We start from the raw sequence: 21,095 nt of genomic DNA, 5'->3' as shown, positions 1-21,095 counted from the left end.
CCTGTCGTTCAAACACGAACACAACCATTTCCCAATCAAGAAAAAGCTAATAACTTTTTGGCAAAATTTTCCTCACAAAATTATTTTCTTAGAATATAAATTTTTTTGTGGGTGTAGTTACAAACTTGTCCATATTACATTGAGTTTCTATCTATGACACATCATGGATTGATTTTCCTTGTCGGTATTAACTTGGTCCATGAGATTAGAACCAAATCGGAAAGGAATATAAAAAATCTGATGCTGTTTACAACAACCAGTCTTGTTATATGCGAGTTAAGTCCTTAAAGGAGTTTTTCAAGAGACAATGACACGAGAATTGGTCATGCTTATGTGTTGTTCAACAATTTCTCTACTAAATCAAGCAAGATAAGGAGTGTCACGATATTGTTTAGTTATGTCAATTGAGCCATACAAATCTTAAATTTTTTTAATTTAGAAATCAATTGATATAATAAAAAAGTTTATGAAATTGACACAAAAACAGTAGGCGAAGACCTTTGGCTAATATTTAAATGTTCTACAATCCTTCCAAAGAGAGGACCCAAAAAGGAGATCATGATGAAACCCTACTTTCCCAATGTATATAGACTTACGTGTCTAATCTCCATTGAAAGCCTACAAATCATAAATTCACATCCTACGCTTATTTGAGATTATTCATTTGGAATTGCGTTTCAAGAATGCGACACCTTCTTTTTTTTTCTTCCGAAATCGTACAAGAAAAGTTGCCTCTCTGGAAAAGGACACGATCTTTTAACGTATCCTATGATGTCTACTCCCACGGCTGATGATTCATTTTACTTAGTTAATTAAATATATTATCTTCCTTAAATCGTGGCTTGTAATGTACCATAAAATATAACCTGATAACTACGTGCCACGTGACCACGGATTGATAAGTCCAGCGTCATATCTTCATCTATAGTCCGACGAAAGGGCACAAGATTGGAGCCAAAAAAAAAATCTCTAGTTATGGTAAGGTCGATTGCATGCCAACCTTGTCTTATGTGGGACGACCCGAATAGATATGAAAACGTAAAATAAATCCTCAGCGAAAGAATATCCCCATCATTTACATGTAATTTAAAGAAAAAAATTAAGCAGAGACGGTAATAATTTAAAGAAAAAAGAATCTCGATTGTCTCTTTACTCTGATCGATTCTCGTCGTCATCTTCCTTCCCGCCTTCCCGTCGCTATCCTCACCTCTCCATATTCACATATGGCCACGCTCGCGTGCATGCTTGCGAGGCTGAGCTTTCATCGTTTCTTGGAATGACGTTGCCGAAAGTTTCTCTTGAACCCTAATCGATCTTCTTTTAACGACTGCTCTGCCTTAGCTAGATAGATCGAGCTCGCAGTGGAAAATCGGGGAACCGAACGAGTTCAGATCCCCGAAGATGCCATCGTCGTCGAGCCCGCCGCTCACATCGTGGCAGTCAAAGTAGGTCTGTATGTCGTCGGGGAAGCTCCGGCGGGGCGCCTCGGACTCCGAGGACGTGGTCGACCCGGCTCCTTGGTCCTCGGCCGAGCTCGTCCGCTCGAGCATCTCCTTGAACTTGGACGACTGCAGCAGGAGGCTCAGCGCCGAGGAGGCAGAGCCGCCCCCCTGCGGGTCGTGGGCTGCCGGCACTTCTGCCACAGCCGCGGCTGCACCGCCACCGCCCGCAGTGGGGCTCTGTTGGGAGTTGCTAAGTTCAGCGGCGGAGCTGTCCGGGGCGCCCGGCTGGGGCCACTTGATGTAACGGCTGAGGTCAAAGTTGGTGACGGCGTTGAGCCCCCGGTACTCAATGGCCGCCATGTCGTATGCCTCGGCCGCTTCTTCTTGAGTAGCTGAAAGCAATAAAATTATATGATAATAATAAAGAAAAATTTAATCAAGATGAAAAGGGTGTGCTCGCGACATCGTTTGGTCTCGACAAAATAAAATAAAAAAGATTGGGCATCCGTCGTAAATCAGAAGAAATTAATTTGCATGAAGATATTGGTGGAGGAAGTTTGAAAAAGAGAAAGAGTAAATAGCTGAAAGAAGCGGTTGGAAGGGTTTGGTGATCTATATCTCAACCAACACGATTCATTTGCCGCTTTCCCAAGGCTGTCCCAGAAAAGTCACCCGTCGAACGACAAATTAAACGATGCATCGGATTCGCAGTCGTACTGTGTAGACAGCGCCCATGTGACCGGAGAAAACATCATTTAACTGCGTCGTGAGATGTAACGTTCGGAGCGCGACAACCCCATTTTCTTTCTTAGGTGTCCGGTACTGGTGATGCTCGCTTGAATGGGATTATAGGTGATGTACATTGGGGGTGATGGCCGTGGGATGTGTGGGGTTAAAAAAGTTTCGTGACTTGGGCACTCGGCGTTTAATCTATTGATATTGCCATGTGGGACGGGTTGGCTTGATGTAACTCTTTCATTAAATTTATAAGCTAGAGTCTAGAATAGAGAAGAAATGGAGTCGCTCGAGAATTGGGAAACGTTTATGCCCAAGGAGGGGAGAAGACACCTACAGGGTTAGTGGGTAAAGGCTAAGATTCAAGGACCATCTACGGTGGACCAACTCCATAACCATGCAAAATCCTCTAGAATCCTTTTATATTTTAGGTGGGGGTATGGAATGATGAATGCTTATCATAATTATCGGTAATAATTCCAATCAATCCTAAATTTGTTAAATCGATGTCAATTTAATTATAAACTTTTCAATTTTGCCAATTCATTCTAAATCTTTACATGAAATTCATATGTAATCCAACCAGTTTATGTTAAAATTGTTGGCATGGTGGCATGTCGCGTAGGATAACCGATGATGACCATGTTGCCATTCTAGCAATATCTGGCAAAAATTAATCGGGAGGACTACATTGGAATTTTGTTTAAAAGACTTAGAACTAAATTTGGCACAATTGAAAAGTTTTTAGGACTAAATCACATTTGTATAGTAAGCTTAAGATTGACTAAATAGTTTTTACCATAGAAATTACTTCTATCTCTAAAACAAAAGCATGGACTAAATTGATGCAAATTCATCTCAAATACCGAGGCAAAAAAAGATGTGTTGGGATTAAGTGGACAAGCAAGAAAATTTTACCATAAGTCCCAAGATACAGATACTTGTTGCCAAACACTCTCCCAATTCGAGCCTCCCATCTGCCATTGTGATGGTGCCTGTGTAGAACGTATATGCAAAATTAGCAAAATAAAAGAAAAAAAGAATAATGATCATATATATATGTATACAATCATTTTGCTAAACAAGAAAAATAAATAAACATTTGCTTCGTGCATTGTAGGCCGGCGATATCCAACCACATTGTCGGACTACTACTCACCGTTTCGCTCCAACATGGTACACAACTGTCAACCAAAGTCATTAACTTTCGCCCAAAGAAACTCGTGGATGTTACTAGTCAACCTCTCATTAAAGCTTATAGCTGTTGACTTACCTCGGGGAGGGAACATTTGTCGCATTGACACGTGGGTTAGGAAGGAAATTCCACAATAATTATTTTAGTTTAAAATATTTTTATTTGTTATTATTATTTTTATTTTTTTGGGGTTTGACATATTTTCAAGTATTATACATGTGGCTGCAAGAGATCCTGTCTTTTTCTCTAGAGGGCAACATATGGCTAACAAATACAACGATAAGATCTAAAAGATGGGAATCTCTATGTCACCCTTAAATTGTTTATCGAAATGCATGATGTTCGACCGTCGTGATGGTTGTGTTCTACTCGAGCATGGAGTGGCTAGGCTCGTGATTTACCTTGCGACTCCTCTGTACTTCGAGACTCCACGGGAAAACCCGCTGCTCTTTCTGGAAAAATTAGTGCATGTCAAAACGATTTTTTTTATAAAAAGAGAGTAAGAATTAAGTGGAAAACGTGGAAAAATAAAATCTAAAAACATGCCTTCTCAAGGATCCAATGTATTCTTCCTTCGATTGGCCTTCCATTTCCTTCAGCTCTTCTTCGTATGCCGACAACTGGAGCCACGATCGCGTGTAAACATGAAATTAATTAAAAAATTGATGAAAATATTAACTCCTGTATAAATATATTAGTTTTAAGAATAAATTGTAAAAGGCCTTATTTTATATTTTATGAGAGAATTTTACAGTAAAATTGAGGACGGTTTCTGGTCCCCAGTACTTCAATGCAGCCAGGTCATACGCATGTGCTGCGGCTTCTTCATCGTCATATGCCCCTGAAATACCACCATTTTTTCCACATAGAGTTAAATATGAAATATTTGCGGGAAAAGAAGAAGAAGAAGATTTCCTAATTCCTACAAATTTAATTCGTATTTTCTTAACACTCGAGAAAATGAAAGAAATTATAGAGGGTGGGCGGGGGGCTTTTTTAACCCTTTTTTCCCCTTAAATTCTGCCCTGTCATAAGATATTCTTGAAAATGAATGTCAAAAAGGCAAAAATGTAAAATAAATAAATAAATCAGAAGCCGGAGCTGCTTACTTAGGTAACGAACTCACCTAGATACACTGCATTTCGGTGAGATCACGTCGCCAAGATCGTCGCCGGATCAACAGCCAAAGACAGTCAACCATAACTCGTTTAGAAAAAGAAAAAAAAGAAAGAAGAAAGAATTTTCCTGCTGAAACTAAAAATAAAATTACGAAAAAATAAAGGAGCAGCAGCAAAGTATCATCGATCGCATGAAGAAATTTAATCAATCAATTAATTTTTTTTTTAAAATTAATTTACCTTGCCTTCCTTTCTTGTTCTGCGACTCGTTCCAGCAGTGCTTGTCCCACAGATGAGCTTCGTATCGACCCGTCCACCGATGCCTGCAAATACATCATCAGACACCAGCGCTACATCCATCCAGCTCAAGAAGAAGAAGAAGAAGAAGAAGAAGAAGAAGACGAAGAAAGAGATCATCCCAGAAGAGAAGTCTGAAGAAAAAGAAGGAAATCTTTCCTTTGGATACGAAGAGACATGGAAGTACATCGAACCTGGTGACGCCGCGGTAGATGGAGCTACGCTGCTGCGGCGCGTCCCGGGGGACGCTCTTGCGGGTGCGCTTGGCCTTCGCCTTGGCGGCCGCGCTCTTGGCCCCGCCGCCGTCCTTCTTGGGGTCCGAAGCTTCTTCCTGGCCCTGCCGGGGCAGTGAGGTTTTCGCCATCAAAGCTTCCGAACGGAAAGGAAACTTGGTCTGGACTAATATATATAGCGATCACAAGAAGAAGAAGAAGAAGAAGAAGAAGAAGAAGGGCTTCAATGAGAGAGAGAGAGAGAGAGAGAGAGCGAGAGTCGTCCAATGGAAAAAGGGCTGATAAGAAAGAGTTATGAACGATTAAATGAGAGTTTTTCCCCTTTTTTTAAGGTAGTAAATAGAATGTTTAAATAGAGAAAGAGGAGAGGAGAGAGAGTTAATGAGAAGCCGGCTTGAGAGAGAAGAAGAAGAAGAGAGGAGGCAGGAGGCAGGAGGAAGGAGGAAGGGTTAATAATGTTAATGGCCGTCTTAAAACGGCTTGTGCCGCGAGTCCTTGTCCATTGTCCTCCCCTGTTTGCTCCTCCTTCGCTTCGACCTACGCGCGTTGCGCGCGTGCCCCCATTTCTCTCTCCCTTGCCTTCTTTGCGCCGCGCAGTTTGGTGGTAATCCTGGGCCAGCCTTCGCGGAGCCGGGCTTAAGCCCTCTCCGTTGTTCCGGTCGGAGGTGGGGCCGGTCGTACTCGGACTCGGGAGCTTCGAGAACAATCGCTTTCTCACTCGAGGATTGTCCACGTTGCACTTTCGTATTTCGTCCCGAACTGCTGGTTAGACTCGCTCCAACATGTCAAATTAGTTTCGATTTGAGTTCTAACTTAAATAAAGGGGTGGCTTGTCTAATCATAAATCTTTTGATAGTGTCAGTTTAGTCATAAATTTTTCGACGATTTGCTAATTTAGTTTTAAATATTTGGATTTTGTTAGTTTAATTCTAAATATTTAAAAAATTTATCAATTTAACCATAAATTTTTTGGTGATTTACCAACCAATTATTCAAATAATTGATTAGGACTTAATTAGGATAATTGAAAGATTTAAAATTGATTAATCTCTGTACATTAAATTTAGTACTTTTTGGACGATTATCAATGGGTTATGACGAGATTTTGCATCATGATTGAATTTGCTCACCATGTCGAAAGCAGAAGAAATGAGTCCATCTACGTAGTGTTGTTTCCATTTTACTATCGAGCGATTGATTGAACTCAACTTGAAGCATTGTAAGTGGAAAGACAACTATAGGACTGCATTCCGCTACCTTGAGCCTATACATTCATAAATGAAAGACTTTAATTGGCCGCCATGAAAACTCTTCATACTTCAACATTGTCCCATCCAACACGATCGGCTTTGTTCCCAGTTCAATATGTCCATATTCAAAAGAGTAATGTTGAGATGTCAATATTTATGTATTCACTTGATTTATCAAATGATATGACCGCTATCTCAATTAATAAATGAATTTGAAAATTCATTGGAAATTTACCATGTCGGTCAGGAGACGGATTCTCGATTTGAAAGCGATCTGGTGCCGATGAAAGATTCAAACATTTATCGGTTTTCTGGACTTTCTAGCTTAGTCCCTGTCGAGCCCTTTTATCCCTCCCGAAGAAAATCAAATTCGCTCCAACATTCAACTCTCTCTCTCTCTCTCTCTCAATTTCTTCTAAGAGTAGTTGAATTCCTCTCCGACCATTTTCTTCCTGCTTTCCGGGCCGAGTTTTGTAGGTGGAATTTATGATGATCCGCGGAGCAGTTCGCGGCTCTCGCATTTAAAGGGCACCTCCCATCCGCCAACTCCGCACAGCTGAGCTGATTCCCCCTCAACCCTCTTCCTGTATGCTGATCTAATCGTGAATTGACCGAGAATGTAGGGATCCACCCTCGCTACTCAAAACAACTCGAAGATTCACCTCGGATTCCCGTCAAGCTTGGGTTCCTGAGAGTCCAATGACGCAATCACATATCTTGACCAAGCCCCTACGCTGAAATTAACCTGTAATTACGCTGATTAGATTCGGGTACTTCCCTAATTGAAGAAGAGGTTTGAACTTTCTTTGGCTCGTTTCGTCTCGATCATTGAAGATACATATGTCGGTGGAAGATATTGTATTTCTTTCCGAGTGGGGTGGGATGTGTCATTACAATTACGAAAGAATTGCTTTCTTTTTCCTTCCATTTATTCCTCCTTTCAGAGGCCTGACTTGAAATTTCTTGTTCTTTTGTTGGGGGGTGGGGGGGTTGAAAGTGGTAATTTATGATGGGAGCGAGTGTGGCTCAATAAATAGCATCCGCTGTTCCACCAACTTAACATCGCTCATTTCTCTCACGCAAATCATGTCCACTGTTTATGACTTTGTACCCGCATATATATAGGGAGAGAGGGGTCCGAGCGTAGTACTATGATAAAGATTCAATGTGTCAACATCCCATAATTATGGATCTTTGAACTCTTTCAAGCATAAACTATCTTTGCATTTATACGAGTAAGATCTTGTTAACAGGTACTCTACGGGCATTCGTTAAGTTCTGGATAGGCACTTTCGGAATGTACGAGATGCAAGAACACCTGGAGCACTTTAGGATCCACTAGGGGTGAGCAGCGGTCTAGGGTCGACCTTGGACCGACCCTGGACTGGCCAAACCCTGCCGGTCCTAGTCCGGTTCCCAAGGGGACTGGATCGGTCCTTGATCCTGAAATTCCAAGATCAACACTGTGCGGGTTGGTCCTCGGTCCTAAAAATTTTGGGTCGGTCCAACCCTATATATTATATTATATCATATTATGTTATTTATAATTCTTTTATATATTCAAACCTAAGTAAAATGTTTGTTATATTATATTATATTGAGATGTTCTATCAATGGCACTAATAGTAATTTCAATTTAAAACTTTTGTTGAGTATTAATTAAGTGTCGTTTGTTTTGTTTTCAGATGTTTAGAAGTTTAAGTGAATTAAAAAGATGTTAAAAGTTATATATTCATGGTTTATATTAAGTATTTTGAACTTTTTATGATTTAATTGTATTTTATTAATGAATTTCAGTTGTACTTTGCTTTTTAATTTGTGTCAAATGGTAGAAGTTTTTGAAGAGTAAAGTAGTATGCATGATTCTTCTACGGTGATTTTCTAGTCAAGTGGTGTGAAGCTCATTTTTTGGTTGAGTGGACTCTACATGATCAAATGCAGGAAAACGCTTTTGCATATGGTATTATGAATATTAAAGATAGATAATTACAAGAACTTTCCATCTTGTCCCATATTTCGATGAGCGGTTAGTAGATACGAAATTTCTATTATTGTGTCATCTTAAATTTGCTAAATATGTATTGGTATTTATAGTTTAGTTGCACAATGCCGCATTGTCGATGGATGTGTAATTTGAATTTGTAGGTTTACCTTTTTAGGGAGTATAAAAATAAGACGAAAAAATTATCGATCGGTTAGGGTTGACCACAGGAACCGGACCGAACCCATTGGGTTGGTCCGGTCCTTGGTCCCGAGTTCAATAGGGTCGGTCCTCGGTCCTAAAAATTGAGGACCGACACTGTACGGGTTGGTCCTAGGGTTAAGGGGTGGCCCGGACCAACCCGGACCATGCTCACCCCTAGGATCCACTAGGTCTAATACCAAGTTATGAATGTTGTGGAAGAAAAAAAAAATAGAGGATTGTGTATATTTCAATATATCATAATGATATATTTTAATGAAGATTACGTAATTCTATTTATAGGTTCTATGAAATGACTAAATAATATAACATATTAATCAAAATGTGCATAATCAATAGAGATATTCACACAATCTTAAAAGGTACACAAAATTATCAAAATCATCCTAAATGTCTGTAACAATGCCAAATAGGGAAGCTTTCTATTTCCAAAGCGCTAATTCTAAGGATGAGCAAGGTCCATGTGGGTAATTCCACCTTGGAACCGAGAACTGCTCATTAAAGATCGGTTTCGAAAAATTGGAATTGAGACCCACCTGTTGGTTCATAGATCTACCCGGGAACTAGACTATCGGTCGGGTCTAGTTATTGGGTGAGTCCATGAAACTAGTCCCCATTCCCTATAATATTGCATTTTGATAAATAATTTTCACAATGAACCTAACTTATATTTAGAACACTAAAGTTTGTTAGGCCTATATTCGGGTTGAATTGCGAGTTATTGATTTTGATTAAGGATTGAAAATTATAAGGCAAAGCAAATAAATAATATTCATTAGCTAAAAACTTAATTTTTTCGAAGATCATGGTGTAGTCCTCCTATTGTTTCCTGACACTAGAAACATATGTAGAATTAGGTTCCACGTTAAAAGTTCTAATGCCCATAGAAGTTAAAACATTAATCTCCAATTGTTTCTCCCCTTCCTCTATATTTGTTTGTTTTGTTTTGATTGAGAAAGCAAGTAAATGAATTATTAGAATGAAAAAAGAAGAAGAAGTAGGGGATAATCCTATCATGTCAATAATATCCAATAACTACAAATATACATATATTTACATATATGTTTGGTTGAAAAATTACAAAATAATTAAGTAATTGAGATGAAATTATATATATACATACGATTTGGTTCAGGTGGGCGAGCATGTAGTTCCACGCCTAAAATTAGAATCGGACCAGTATTTATCAGTTCTACTAAATTGAAATTGAGAATCAAACCGGCTCCCGTAAGAATCACGTGTTTCGGACGGTCTGGACAGTTCACAGTTCTTTTACACATCCCTAGTTAATTCCATAGCTTGAGAAATACGATGTATGGAGAACTGAAAACTTACTTTAAATGACTTGTCGACGACTATGAGTACCCTTGGGATGCTTTTTAACAAGAATGATATGAGTAGTCTTTAGAGAAAAATAAAAAACGGCAAATTGAGATCATGGCGATGGTTCACCTAATGGTGTAGGGCTTACTCTTAAGTGGTTTGGGGCCCCCGATGTTACAAGTCGGAATCTCCAAGTGGTTCCTTAGCCTGAGGAATCTTTGGCTTGTTTGTGGTGCACGTTTCAGCCGTGTCATAGTGGAGAATTACCCCGACCTTTCTCTTACTTGCACTGTGGTGGGACTATGGAGATGGGTTCGCGCGCCGGGCTTCTATAAAATTCCTATAGTACTATAGAAGGGTTACTGCTGCCGGTAGCCCCTTACCACTCTTTTTTTCTTTAAAAATAACAACAGGCTAAGGGAAGCATTTTCTTTGGAGTACGTTCCTTTTATAGGTGTATCTTGACAAGTTAGTACTAGCTGGTATATATGTTAAGTGGGATCCCATGCAGCGAGACTATAACATGTCTTATATGCATGTGATCTTCCTCCTTCCATCTACCTACTTTATCTTTCAAAAAAAGGAAAAAAAAAAAACCAAGTTTTGAGTTGAGCATGGGTCAAAAGATCCACTCCTTCACTTTCTTCTCGAAACCACGCCAAGTTTTTTTTTGTTGTTGACATGATAGCCACATTCACACCCCTTATCCTAATTCCGTGTACTGGCATGCCTCGGCAATACTCATGCCATGCACTTGCTTCATGAACACCCTGCTTGATTCGCAATCCGATTACAGAAGTTTCGATCGGAGTGATCGGAATCAATCGGTTGCGTTCATGAGAGATCGATCACGAGAGCAAAAGGGCCCTAGTCTTCTGTGAGCAGGCCACCCCTCGACTCTAGGATCTTCTAGTTGCACCATGTGCGGTCATTTCGCGCTTGCAGGAGATTTTTGGAGAGCGCTATCGTCCTCTTTCCCAGCGTACTCTCTTGCTCCCCACCGACGTCCAAGCAAAAGAGAAACCTGGGCAGAGCAGCAGCGCTTTGGGCCCCACGCATGTGATTGACCAACCTGAGACTTTTTGTGCAGAGCAACGAGCAAAGCTTATTAAAACTGCTCCCACTTATTCGGCCTCGCCTCATCAACCTCCATTTTCCTCTAACAATCCCAATGCGCGGATACTATGGATGATCGATCTTAGTGTGGGTTGGTTTCCATTACAAAACCTAGAACTGGTATAGGTCGGGTCCCTATTTGTTGGTGACAGCCTCATTTGATCCTAAAACCAAATCAAACCGACCATTCGCTTCCAAAGTCGGTCCTAGAATTGGCGATTTCTTTTCTATCTTTTATTCCTTACAAGTGGTAGTTCTACTTAGGATTTGCTTCAAAAAAATTTAAAAAAAAAAGAAAAAGAAAATAATGATCCAATTTTCCAAATTTTGGAACTAGATTTTGTTAGATGCTATTCAAGATAACATATCAATCAATATATGTGCAATCAAAATGGAGATATATGCATAATTTTGAGAAATATAGAACACCAATAGAAATATCATAATTATCTCTAAACATAGAGAGATTTTCTATAGAAAAATCTTAAGTATCTCTAACAAATTTAAGGTGTCTGGTATCCCGTTAGGAGATGCTGCGGATATGGAGAAAATCGCGCACACATAGATATCAGCTTAATGGGCCTTTTGGGCCTACCTCTTTCGGCGCTTGTTTCCGTTCGAGATTTCCGTGGGCCTTTCATGGGCCTCGCGCCCTTCTGTTTTGTTTTGGGCCTCGTATCTCGTGCTCATATTTGTCTTGGTTATTTCAACGTAATCTTTCATCCTCTTTAACTTTGCTCGTAAATCTAGTTCAAAAAAAAAAAAAAAAACTTTGCTCGTAAATGATGGGATCCAACACGACGCAATCCCCCAAATATTTTCCTTCATCACCTGCTCTTTTTCCTTAATATGGAAGAAACCCCTTTGTTTTCACACGAACTGCCTCTTTTTAGTGCGCGTCGCGTGATGTCCCCTCCATAACATCATGTGTAGAATGCTTTTATTGGTCGGGCTGTCGCATCAAATCTTTGCTCATTTGCACTTACGGTGGCAGCTCCGTAATTATCCGGTCGCGGTCAGCTAAAGCACGTAATTAAATTTATGGGCTTCAATCGGAATCAATTCGTGCTTTTATTAAGGAAAGGATTTATTTTCCCCCTTTTTTTTTCCTTTTGAGTAAAGTAAAAGGCACCGTCCAACGTGGAGATCTTATCCGAAACACGCCCCCAGCCTCGCGTGGGGCCCGCATTCTCTCGATCTTACGTGTCCGGGCACGGCATCCGAGGTCACCGACGTGCCCCGGGGGGCCAGCTGGCGGGACACGTGTCCCCCGCGTTTTCTCGCTGCCCCGGTAGCCAATCGCAGCCGAGAACAGGATCGTCCGGTCCCGCCCCCCCGTCCCCGCCACCACGGCGGGCGAAGCTTCCCGACCCTCCTGGGACCCCCACGCCCGCCATTCTATCCGGAAGGCCGCACGTGCGAGCACGTGCCCCCGTCAGCAGGCGGGCGCGGGGCCCGGAAAGACGACGGTGCCCCTCGCCCGCGCGCCGGCCGTGGAGACCCGGTTCCGTAATTTCGTGGCCACAGGGGGGCCCCAGGGGAATTTCTCACCTGTCACGCCCGCGACACGTGGCGATTCGGTTGACGCGCGTCGCTCGGCCGGGCCCTTCTTTCTCTCAGCAAAGAGAGCAACAAAAAACAAACTCTTCTTCTTCGTCATCTTCTCCATCGTCTTCGTCCTCCTCCTCCTCCCCGCGAGAGAAAAAAAGAAGAAGAAGAAGCGGAATAGAAGATTGAAGATCTTCCGAGTTCGGCGATTCTCAGTCGTGTGCACTGTGCAGTGCGAAACCAGTCGAGATTCAGAGGGGCCTTGGCTTTCGGGGAGGCTTCTGATTGACGCGCCGGTCTGCGATGGTTCATCTTCCCGGAATGGCGGATACGTGCCGGAAGGGGAAAGTCAAGTTCGAGGTCGACGACGGGGTCGATCAGGACCAGTTCGCCCCCTCCGACAAGCGGCCGAGGCTGGGCTTCCCTCTACAGGTCCGTCGCTTTTTCAAAGCTTTCAAAGCTTTCTCTTTTCCCTTTTGCGTGCGTTGCGTGCGCGCGTGAGGGAGGGGAGTGGAAGGGAGGGCAGAGAGAGATGTTTCGTCCTTGAGAATGCGAGAAGCGAGTTGGTGAGGGATAATTTGGATGGGAAGCAAACGCGTCGCCGGAAAAAAAAAATTATACGAATCGATTGCGAAAAAATCTGAACTGAATTAGTTTTGTATCCATAGCAGGCCATCAAATAACAAAGTAGTGTCCTCCTGACGGTAGCTTGTTTAAATCACTCCTCAGTTATTTTTCAGTATTTATTTATTTTTTGTCGGTCGGTAATTACTTTGCGGTTGATATGAACTGATTTTGTGCTTGATTTTTCTACTGGATATGAAAGGGTCTGTGGATTTTGTGCTTGATTTGCTGATGAACATGGATTAGGATCAGTAGATTATGTCAATAGTTGTCCAAATCTTCACATGGTAGGAGGGAGCGGCTTTCTGTTCGGTGAGTTGAATCCTTTTTAGTTGGAATGGACTGGTTCTGTGATGTGTGTTTAAGACTTGTGAATATTAAAGGGGAGTTACTGCTTTTTCCTGATTTCTGATTTCCGATTTCACAAGCTGGAGATTGTAACCGTTCTTCGGTTAATGAAAATTCAAATCCCATCACTAGAATGGGGTCGTTTCTAGTTTATCGTTTATCGTTGGCGGTTGATTGATTGTTGTCCCTGAGCAGTCTGGAAGCAGGGGATCTATTACTGTTTACCATAAGCTACAGTAGGGTTGGTCGGCACTCTGATACTGATGTGTGAGCATGTTTTTGCGTGGCAGAATGATTTAGTCAGTGGCGATATATTCGGAATCCCTCCAGCAGTGTACAATCCACTGAGTGAGCCTAGCCCGCTGGGCTTGCGGCTTAAGAAAAGTGAATCCTTCGTGGAGTTGGTCCAAATGAAGCTCACTGAAGAACACACTTCGAAATCATCCACTTCAGGCAATAAAACTCACAAAGGAGTTGCTACCGATAAGCTCAAGGCCTCCAATTTCATTGCTTCAGTTCTCAAAATTGGCACGTGGGAGGTAGATTTGCTTGGTTATCTTGTGTAATTATTATATGATAAGATGACTGATGTATATTATTCGGCACTGTCATTAAATTGCAGTATAGGTCAAGATATGAGGGTGACTTGGTGGGAAAATGTTACTTTGCAAAGCATAAGCTCGTTTGGGAAGTTCTTGATGGTGCTCTTAAGAATAAGATCGAAATTCAGTGGTCAGACATTGTGGCCATCAAGGCAAATTATTCTGTCGAAGGAAATGATAACCTAGACGTAGTGGTAATCATTGTTCCCTTGGTTGCTCCATATTTTAATTCCATTTCTGGATTCTATATGAATGATGTGTTACATTTTGTATTTAGCTGGCAAGACAGCCTCTTTTCTTTAGGGAGACAAATCCACAACCTCGGAAGCATACACTGTGGCAGCCAACATCTGACTTTACCGATGCACAAGCGAGCATACACAGGTAAGATGAAACTTCTCTTCTCTAGGGTCACTCTCATTAGCTGTTCAATCAAGTCTATTGCACAGCACTCCATGGTTGACTGCATTATGTCTTGGTAGCAGGATTTCCTTTAAATGCCAGAAATGAAAATGAGCATAACTTTAAAAATCTGAGGGAAAGAAGTGGTTAGTATTGTTCTCCCCTGGATTAATTTGTTTAAAGCATCTACCAAAGAAAATTTGATTAAAGTATTTGTGGTTGTAAGGAGTTAAGCCGGCTTGTTCTCAAAATATTTCCATATGTAGTCCACACTACTCTGCTTGAGTTTTATGTTGCAAATACAGATCTCTTTTTTTCTTTAAAGACAGAGAAAGGGAGGAAACGTTCCTCTTATGTAGTACTGCTAATGATAGTGGGATTCTTAATTCTGGTGTAGGCGCCATTTTCTGCAGTGCCCGCAAGGACTACTTGGGAGACACTTTGAAAAGCTCATTCAATGCGATCCACGTCTCCATTTTCTTAGTCAACAACCGGAGATAGTGTTGGATTCTCCATATTTTGATGCCAGAATTTCTTTGCTGGACAAGAATGGACCAAACCTCCCAGGGCTAAGTGTGGAAGCATCTTCCTTGTTTGCTATGGCTCATGTCACTTCACCAACTGCAAGCGAATCATGTTTAACAAAGAGAGAACAACAGGATTTTGTTGGCACAGCTCCTGATAATTTCTTGTGGAGCACATCTTCCCCCAGCTCTGGTAAAAATACTTGTCCAATATTGTTTGGTGAATGTTGACTGTTGCTTACAGTATTGGTCCATGTTTTTATTGAGTAACATTGGAACAAATGTCATGATATAATTTAAACTCTCTCTTGAATTTTCATGGAAATGAGAACGCTTATATCTGCGTGAGATGGGCAACTGGATGTATTTGTCTTTAACAAGTACATTTCAGAACTAATTAGAATTGTCTCTACCCTTTTCTTTGGTGGTAGGTGTTACAGCAATTGCGGCTAGTGACGTCAACTAATAACCCTCGTCAGCTTAAGCCTCTGGCTGGTCTTATACACAATATATTTTATATGAGTGCTGTGAAATCAGTTCTCTTTTGTCTACAGTTTGAGAAAGCATTGAACGTTAATCTGGATAGAAATGGCACTTTCTGTTTTGCTTTTATTAGGGCAATTGCTAAGATTGAGCTGTATGTAGAAATAAGCCACTTTCCTGACCTTACTCTTTCAATGGAACTCCATAATGAATGCATATGATCAAGAGGCACCCTTAAGTAGCTCTTTAATCATCGCTTCTCATGTTAAAAGATGTGACTGATTTTTTCTAATGATATGGACGCAATTTGCTGATTTGTGCAGTGGTCGATAGCCATGCTGTTGAAGAAATTGGAAAGGCACAGAAACTATGCGGCCAGATAAAAGTACCTGGTTTCCACCGCTCAATGTCGGTGAGTGACTTGGTCAGTCACATTGGGCATTGCATTACAGAACGAAGGGCAGCTGGGGATCCACTCATTTCTGGTGAGCAACTACAGAGCACGGATATTATGGAGGATTTAACCAGATACTTATTTAGTGACTCGCAAGTTTCACCCTCAGATGAACGGGCTTTCTTGTCGAGGGTCAATTCGCTTTGCAGTCTTCTCCAGAAAGATGATACAACCGCAGGATATGTGCAAACCACAAAAAAAGATGACGACATGGATGTGCAAAATGACAGCACTGCTCCTGCACATGAGGTTGCGATTACTGAGGAACAATGTGGATTGGGTGCGGAGCCGACGAACGAGTCGACACGTCCAAAGAGACATGACTCTGTTGGTGAACTGCTGCTTGATCTTCCAAGAATAGCCTCTCTACCTCATATACTGTGGGAGGATTCTAAAAATCAAAGAAGGTAAGAGTTGGCAGGCATGATCTCGAGTTCCAGGATTCCGAGATTCAGAATTGATGAAGAATCCGCACCTTAATCTTCAGAAATAGGGAGCCTAGACTTTAGTTTTCTTTTTCAATGGGGTCCTACCTTTCGGCCTCTGAATGGGATTGCTTGTTTGTGTTTAATTTATTTTGCGTTTGACGTGAAGTGCCAGCTTTCTGGGGCAATTCTGTGCCTGAAAGTTTTCCATGTTGAAGTTGATTGCAGTTTCACTCAGATGGAGTCGTTGTAGTGTTTGCCGGAGTTTGGAACAGATCTTTACATTTCGGATGGCGTATATTCAAAGGTTTTAGGGCCACAGGTGACTTCATGAAAAGGCGCAAGCGCTGCATTTCCCGTTTTGAGATTTACTTAAATGCTTTTTATCTTAGACGATTGTTGATTCTGACATGTTGCCCATATACAACCCGGTGCGACCCTGTTTAACAGGGGAGGGGATGTGCTTTGCGGATTTTGTGCATGAGAGTCGCTAGACGCGAGACTTTTGACACCTGTGATTTTCCAAGGATTTGTCCTTCCAAACACGATGTCTTGGGTTCTGTCCTTTAAGCCAATTAAGATGGTTATAATTGTCTCTTGTCAACACATGCAGCGATCGATTGCGGGTGGCAACTAAGAGATTGGCCGATCGGGCTATGAACGCTTGCAAAGGATATCCACATGCTAATTGTTGCATCATCGTCGGTCCTCGTTTGGGCTCGCTTCACTTTCTTTGTCCCCAAGTCAAAAAGTGAACTTTTCCACTTTTCCATCGAAATTTATAAACATTACAGAAATCCAAGAAAATTGCAAACAATTTAACGTAAACTATGGAAAATTTACAACCATGGGTTCCATCATTTTGACATTTGTATGATGTGATGGTTTACAAGAGATTACCGGTAAAAACAGAAGCCAAATTATTACCCCGCAAGATTTGAGATAAGGCTAAAAGTCAAAAATCGAAAATTAGTCCAGATGAGACCGCGGCGGAGATGATACGGTGAAAATCAAAGTGTTCCCGATCGGCGAGCTCATCTAAGCTGCCTGACATGATTGACCAGCTACACGGTTGATGGAACGATGCGCGAGCATATTCTGATCATTATCCAGAGAGAGAGAAAAGGGAGGGGGGGGTCGGAAATAGCGTCGATTCTGTCAGTCCCCGGATCTCCACGAGAGGAACAGATGGAAGAACTTACAGCAAAAAGGAAGGACAATAGAGTTTATATCAACAGACTTTTGTATTACAGACCCGCTATGTTCAATTTCAGTTACAAATAGGAACTCGCACTTACATGGCATTACCTAACTTCCAAACTTGTTTCTTTTTTTTTTCTTTTTTTTCTTTCCCTTTACCAGATAGATAATGACACTCACAGCTACCTCGATAACAAGGAATCTCCAACCCTCTAAAAAGAAATTTTCGGAGGAAAGTAACATATCAAAGAACATGCATATTATTAGGTCCAGCTATGCCTTCTGTTTTCGTACGTTCATCTATATAGACTCTTTCAAAATGAAATAGGAAACGAAAGAACAGTTTTTTACCAACATGCGATGTCTAAGGCTCGTCGGGGACCTCTTCCATCGATTCATTTTCGTCCAACATGTTCATCAACATCGATATTTGGTCCTGCAGCATCTTATTCTCTCTCTCGACCTCAGAGCGCTTGCTCTTTTCATCGAGTAGCTGCACTTGCAGATGCTCGAGAACCCGCGCATCCTCCTCCAACTGCTCATTCAGGCCATCAATTTCCCTGTCCTGCACGCATCATGTTTGGGTTCTAAGATTTAACTAAAGAGCTAATAACAAATGGGATTAGATTAGTATTTGTTGAGGATAGGTGGTTTTGCTCATAAGCACCTTTCTGTTCATCTCCTGAACAGCAATCCTTCGCATGCTTTCAACCACATCGACATTCACAAGCTTCCGCCTTTTCCCGATCAGCCAGCCTCGTGGATAGCTCGCAGAATCGAAGTCGGGTGGTGGCAACAAAGACTCATTCGATGGCAGTCGGCTGTTGGCGCTACCCACAGGCTCCAATGGCTCAAACAGAGCCTTCCGACGCTCGGATAGTGGAGGCGTCTGCGTTGAGTCTTGCATATTCTCATCTGTCGGTGCATCTTCCTGCTTGTCGGGAAGTTTATCAGCAGCATCTGCTACCTCGTTCAATAACTTTCCACCAACTGTTGGAAATTTGGAAAAGAAATGATTCTAGTACCAAGTATTCTAATATTGGAGCTGCAAACAAGTGAAAAGCATACCTTCTTTTTCTTTCTTTTGACTTCTAAATGAGAAAGAAGTGAACCATGAATCGAGAACAATTCAATCAAAAGTATGAGCAATAGTGATATTAATACGCACAATCTTCAAGCTGATGCATTGAGAAAGGTCATCGTAAAGCTGTAACTGTGCCCAAGTGAGGTCTAGTTTCATATTCACATCTTTACACCGAAAGACATGATCATATAGTGGCTGCCAAGCCAACATCATCGCCAAAGCAACCAAATTAGTATTCTCTGCCTAAACTAATTCAATCCAAGATGTAAGACTATCAAAAACAATTTATGAGCGAAACAGCTCATGCATCCTAGTAAAACACGAGACACAGCACAGGAACTCGATGGACCAATTGTTTTTCAAGCAGAAGGGAACAAGAGACCAAGATCAAAGCTCCGAAATTTGGGGCTCCAAGGGAATTTTGGAGCCACCAAAACTGAAGGAATGGAAGGCATCACTGGTCTATTTTCTTCTTTCTTGAAAGAATGACAGTAACTTGATGAACCAATCGTTTAACAAACATAAAGCTGGTGGCAAACCACAAGACTGGTTCGTTTATAAGACACTGAAACGGATATAATCCCATGAATCCCACAGCAGTCACATCTTGCTTCATCCATGATCTTCTATAATACAGATAAGGATGCCAAAGGTGCACAAACGAATCACAAGTAATTCCACCTATGCCATTGGCGACGAATATGCAGACCCTTAAAAGCCAAGGAGGAGGGTGGCTTGTAGTCAACAACTCCATCGATTAAAACATAAAATGGAAGACACTTTTAGGATTTAGAACCGTATTAAGCGAGAAAAAGTTTTAAGGCATTGTCCCCTAGCATAAACACTGTATTGCTCAAACGCAACGGTCAAACAAGTGCTGTATAGTTATGGCTGCTCCAAGGGAAAAAAACAAATTCCTAGTAGTTAGACACGGCCGACAAACTTACCTAACGGAAGGGCATACAATCGTTTACAAAATCGCAATAGGGCACTGCGAAAAGCGTGAACAAAAAGACTAACAACTTTCCGAACAAATGATTTGTCTTACGAGGGCACAGAATCTTAAAAATAAGGACTTGGATCAAGAAGTCTAATTAAAAAAACCCCAGTTGTCTATAGTCAATTGATCGGATCCAATCGGGAGAAAATGAGCCGAAATTTAAAAGATGGACCATTTCCACGCACCCTATATAAAATACAACCCCAGAAACATTAAGCAAATATACAAAGACCACGCATCTCAAAGAAATAAATATCGAGAACTAGGTGTAGCCGAAGGGGAAGAAATCAATAAAATAAGTAGAAGACTCTTTTGGAGCCATCCATCTTGAATGGAGCAACGGGGGCCAAAGAAAGAGATTGGTGGCCTTAATTAAGCAAAAAAAAAAAAGATATTTGAAATAATTAGAGAATGAAAGAGAGAGAGAGAGAGAGAGATAGGGAGGGAGGGAGGGAGAAAGAGAGAATGACTGGTAAGCCAGCTAACCAAACGCAGTTAAGTAACGTACCAGCAAAGACTTAGATATGCAACAAGTCCTCTCTCTCTCTCTCTCTATCTCTCTCTCTGAATCTATAAGCAATTGCGCGACAGAGAAATGAAGGGTAATTCTGCAGAACGTGAATATGAAGCACCCTCGCTTCGAAAACAACTCAAGAAACGCGGACCCACGAGGAAATTTTCAGACTTACGCAGCTACCCCAAAAAGATTCGCACTTTTTCTTCTATCTACGAAGCACACGGACCCTCGCGCGCGCATCGCCGGACAAACCACTGATGCGGAAGAGGGATCGAGACTCGTTACCTGATCTCTTGCGGGACTTCCAGAAAATCCGAGGACTCGAAGCCGCCGGAGAGAAACCGGGCAGATTCCCATCCACCGCAGCGCTGCCGCCGTCCGGCTTCTCTTCCTGGACCATCTCAAGAAACCTCCACAGCTCCCGGAAGCCGAAGCTTCAACCTCAAAAACCAACACCGACCCAGAAAGAGAGAGAGAGAGAGGGGTCTGAAAGCGAGGAGCTTTTCAAGGATGCTGTTCTGCGTCCTGGTCTTCTCCCTTCCGGGTCTCGATTCTCGTTCCTTGTTGTTGTCGTTGTTTGGTATTACCGAGAAAGAGCAGAGCAGAAGAGAGCCAGAAGATAGGAAATTGTTTGCTTTTTCCTCCTTTTAAAAATGCCCCTCAGAAAACCAGCCGATTGGGGGAGGGGCCCCACCAGCGGTTGGGGGTTTCGACGGTCCGGATTCGCCGTGGGGGCGTCGGATTCTATGCCCACGCTAGGCCCCTTGCGACCATTTTCTGACGTCAGCTCCCCGTCATTATCTTTTCTCCTTAGCCGGTGCCTCGTCCGCCGTGTCGAAAAGTCCCAAGAAACGAATATGCCTGCCGCAGCAATTACTGAATTGCTTTTCTTAATTGTTTAATAAAAATTCAGATAATTATCCTCGATCAATATTCACCTTATCAAAACTGAGAGCACAGCTCGATTCTTTT

At 41.9% G+C, this 21,095-nt stretch overlaps 3 protein-coding genes across 5 annotated transcripts; 1 reads left to right on the top strand and 2 right to left on the bottom strand.

Moving 5' to 3' along the window:
• Positions 1-1,009: 1,009 nt before the first annotated feature.
• On the bottom strand, positions 1,010-5,465 carry LOC104450655 (AP2-like ethylene-responsive transcription factor At1g16060). Its single transcript, XM_010065315.3, has 8 exons — positions 4,982-5,465; positions 4,731-4,813; positions 4,499-4,507; positions 4,125-4,213; positions 3,919-3,992; positions 3,774-3,824; positions 3,096-3,172; positions 1,010-1,834 (listed from the first exon to the last, which is right to left on the bottom strand). Exons 1-8 carry the CDS (start codon positions 5,149-5,151, stop codon positions 1,338-1,340), a joined length of 1,050 nt encoding a protein of 349 aa, XP_010063617.2. The 5' UTR covers positions 5,152-5,465; the 3' UTR covers positions 1,010-1,337.
• A 7,095-nt stretch (positions 5,466-12,560) lies between these two features.
• Positions 12,561-16,659, top strand: LOC104450653. 2 transcript variants are annotated; one of them, XM_018876520.2, is made up of 7 exons: positions 12,561-12,892; positions 13,723-13,971; positions 14,055-14,228; positions 14,312-14,418; positions 14,834-15,153; positions 15,767-15,928; positions 16,007-16,659. In XM_018876520.2, the coding sequence occupies exons 1-7, from the start codon at positions 12,764-12,766 to the stop codon at positions 16,306-16,308; spliced, it is 1,443 nt and encodes a 480-aa protein (XP_018732065.2). In that variant the 5' UTR covers positions 12,561-12,763; the 3' UTR covers positions 16,309-16,659. The 2 variants fall into 2 exon arrangements, with proteins under 2 accessions (XP_018732065.2, XP_010063614.2); XM_010065312.3 differs by having other exon boundaries at positions 12,562-12,892; positions 15,767-16,659.
• Positions 16,660-17,520: 861 nt separating this feature from the next.
• LOC104450652 (protein HEADING DATE REPRESSOR 1) lies at positions 17,521-20,756 on the bottom strand. 2 transcript variants are annotated; one of them, XM_010065311.3, is made up of 3 exons: positions 20,409-20,756; positions 18,190-18,512; positions 17,521-18,087 (listed from the first exon to the last, which is right to left on the bottom strand). In XM_010065311.3, exons 1-3 carry the CDS (start codon positions 20,521-20,523, stop codon positions 17,887-17,889), a joined length of 639 nt encoding a protein of 212 aa, XP_010063613.2. In that variant the 5' UTR covers positions 20,524-20,756; the 3' UTR covers positions 17,521-17,886. The 2 variants fall into 2 exon arrangements, with proteins under 2 accessions (XP_010063613.2, XP_039171620.1); XM_039315686.1 differs by lacking the exon at positions 20,409-20,756 and adding an exon at positions 18,591-20,290.
• Between the last annotated feature and the right edge of the window lie 339 nt (positions 20,757-21,095).

The sequence above is a fragment of the Eucalyptus grandis genome, chromosome 6 (genome assembly GCF_016545825.1).
Source record: "Eucalyptus grandis isolate ANBG69807.140 chromosome 6, ASM1654582v1, whole genome shotgun sequence".
Lineage (NCBI taxonomy): Eukaryota > Viridiplantae > Streptophyta > Magnoliopsida > Myrtales > Myrtaceae > Eucalyptus > Eucalyptus grandis.
This window is presented reverse-complemented; position numbering and strand designations above follow the sequence as displayed.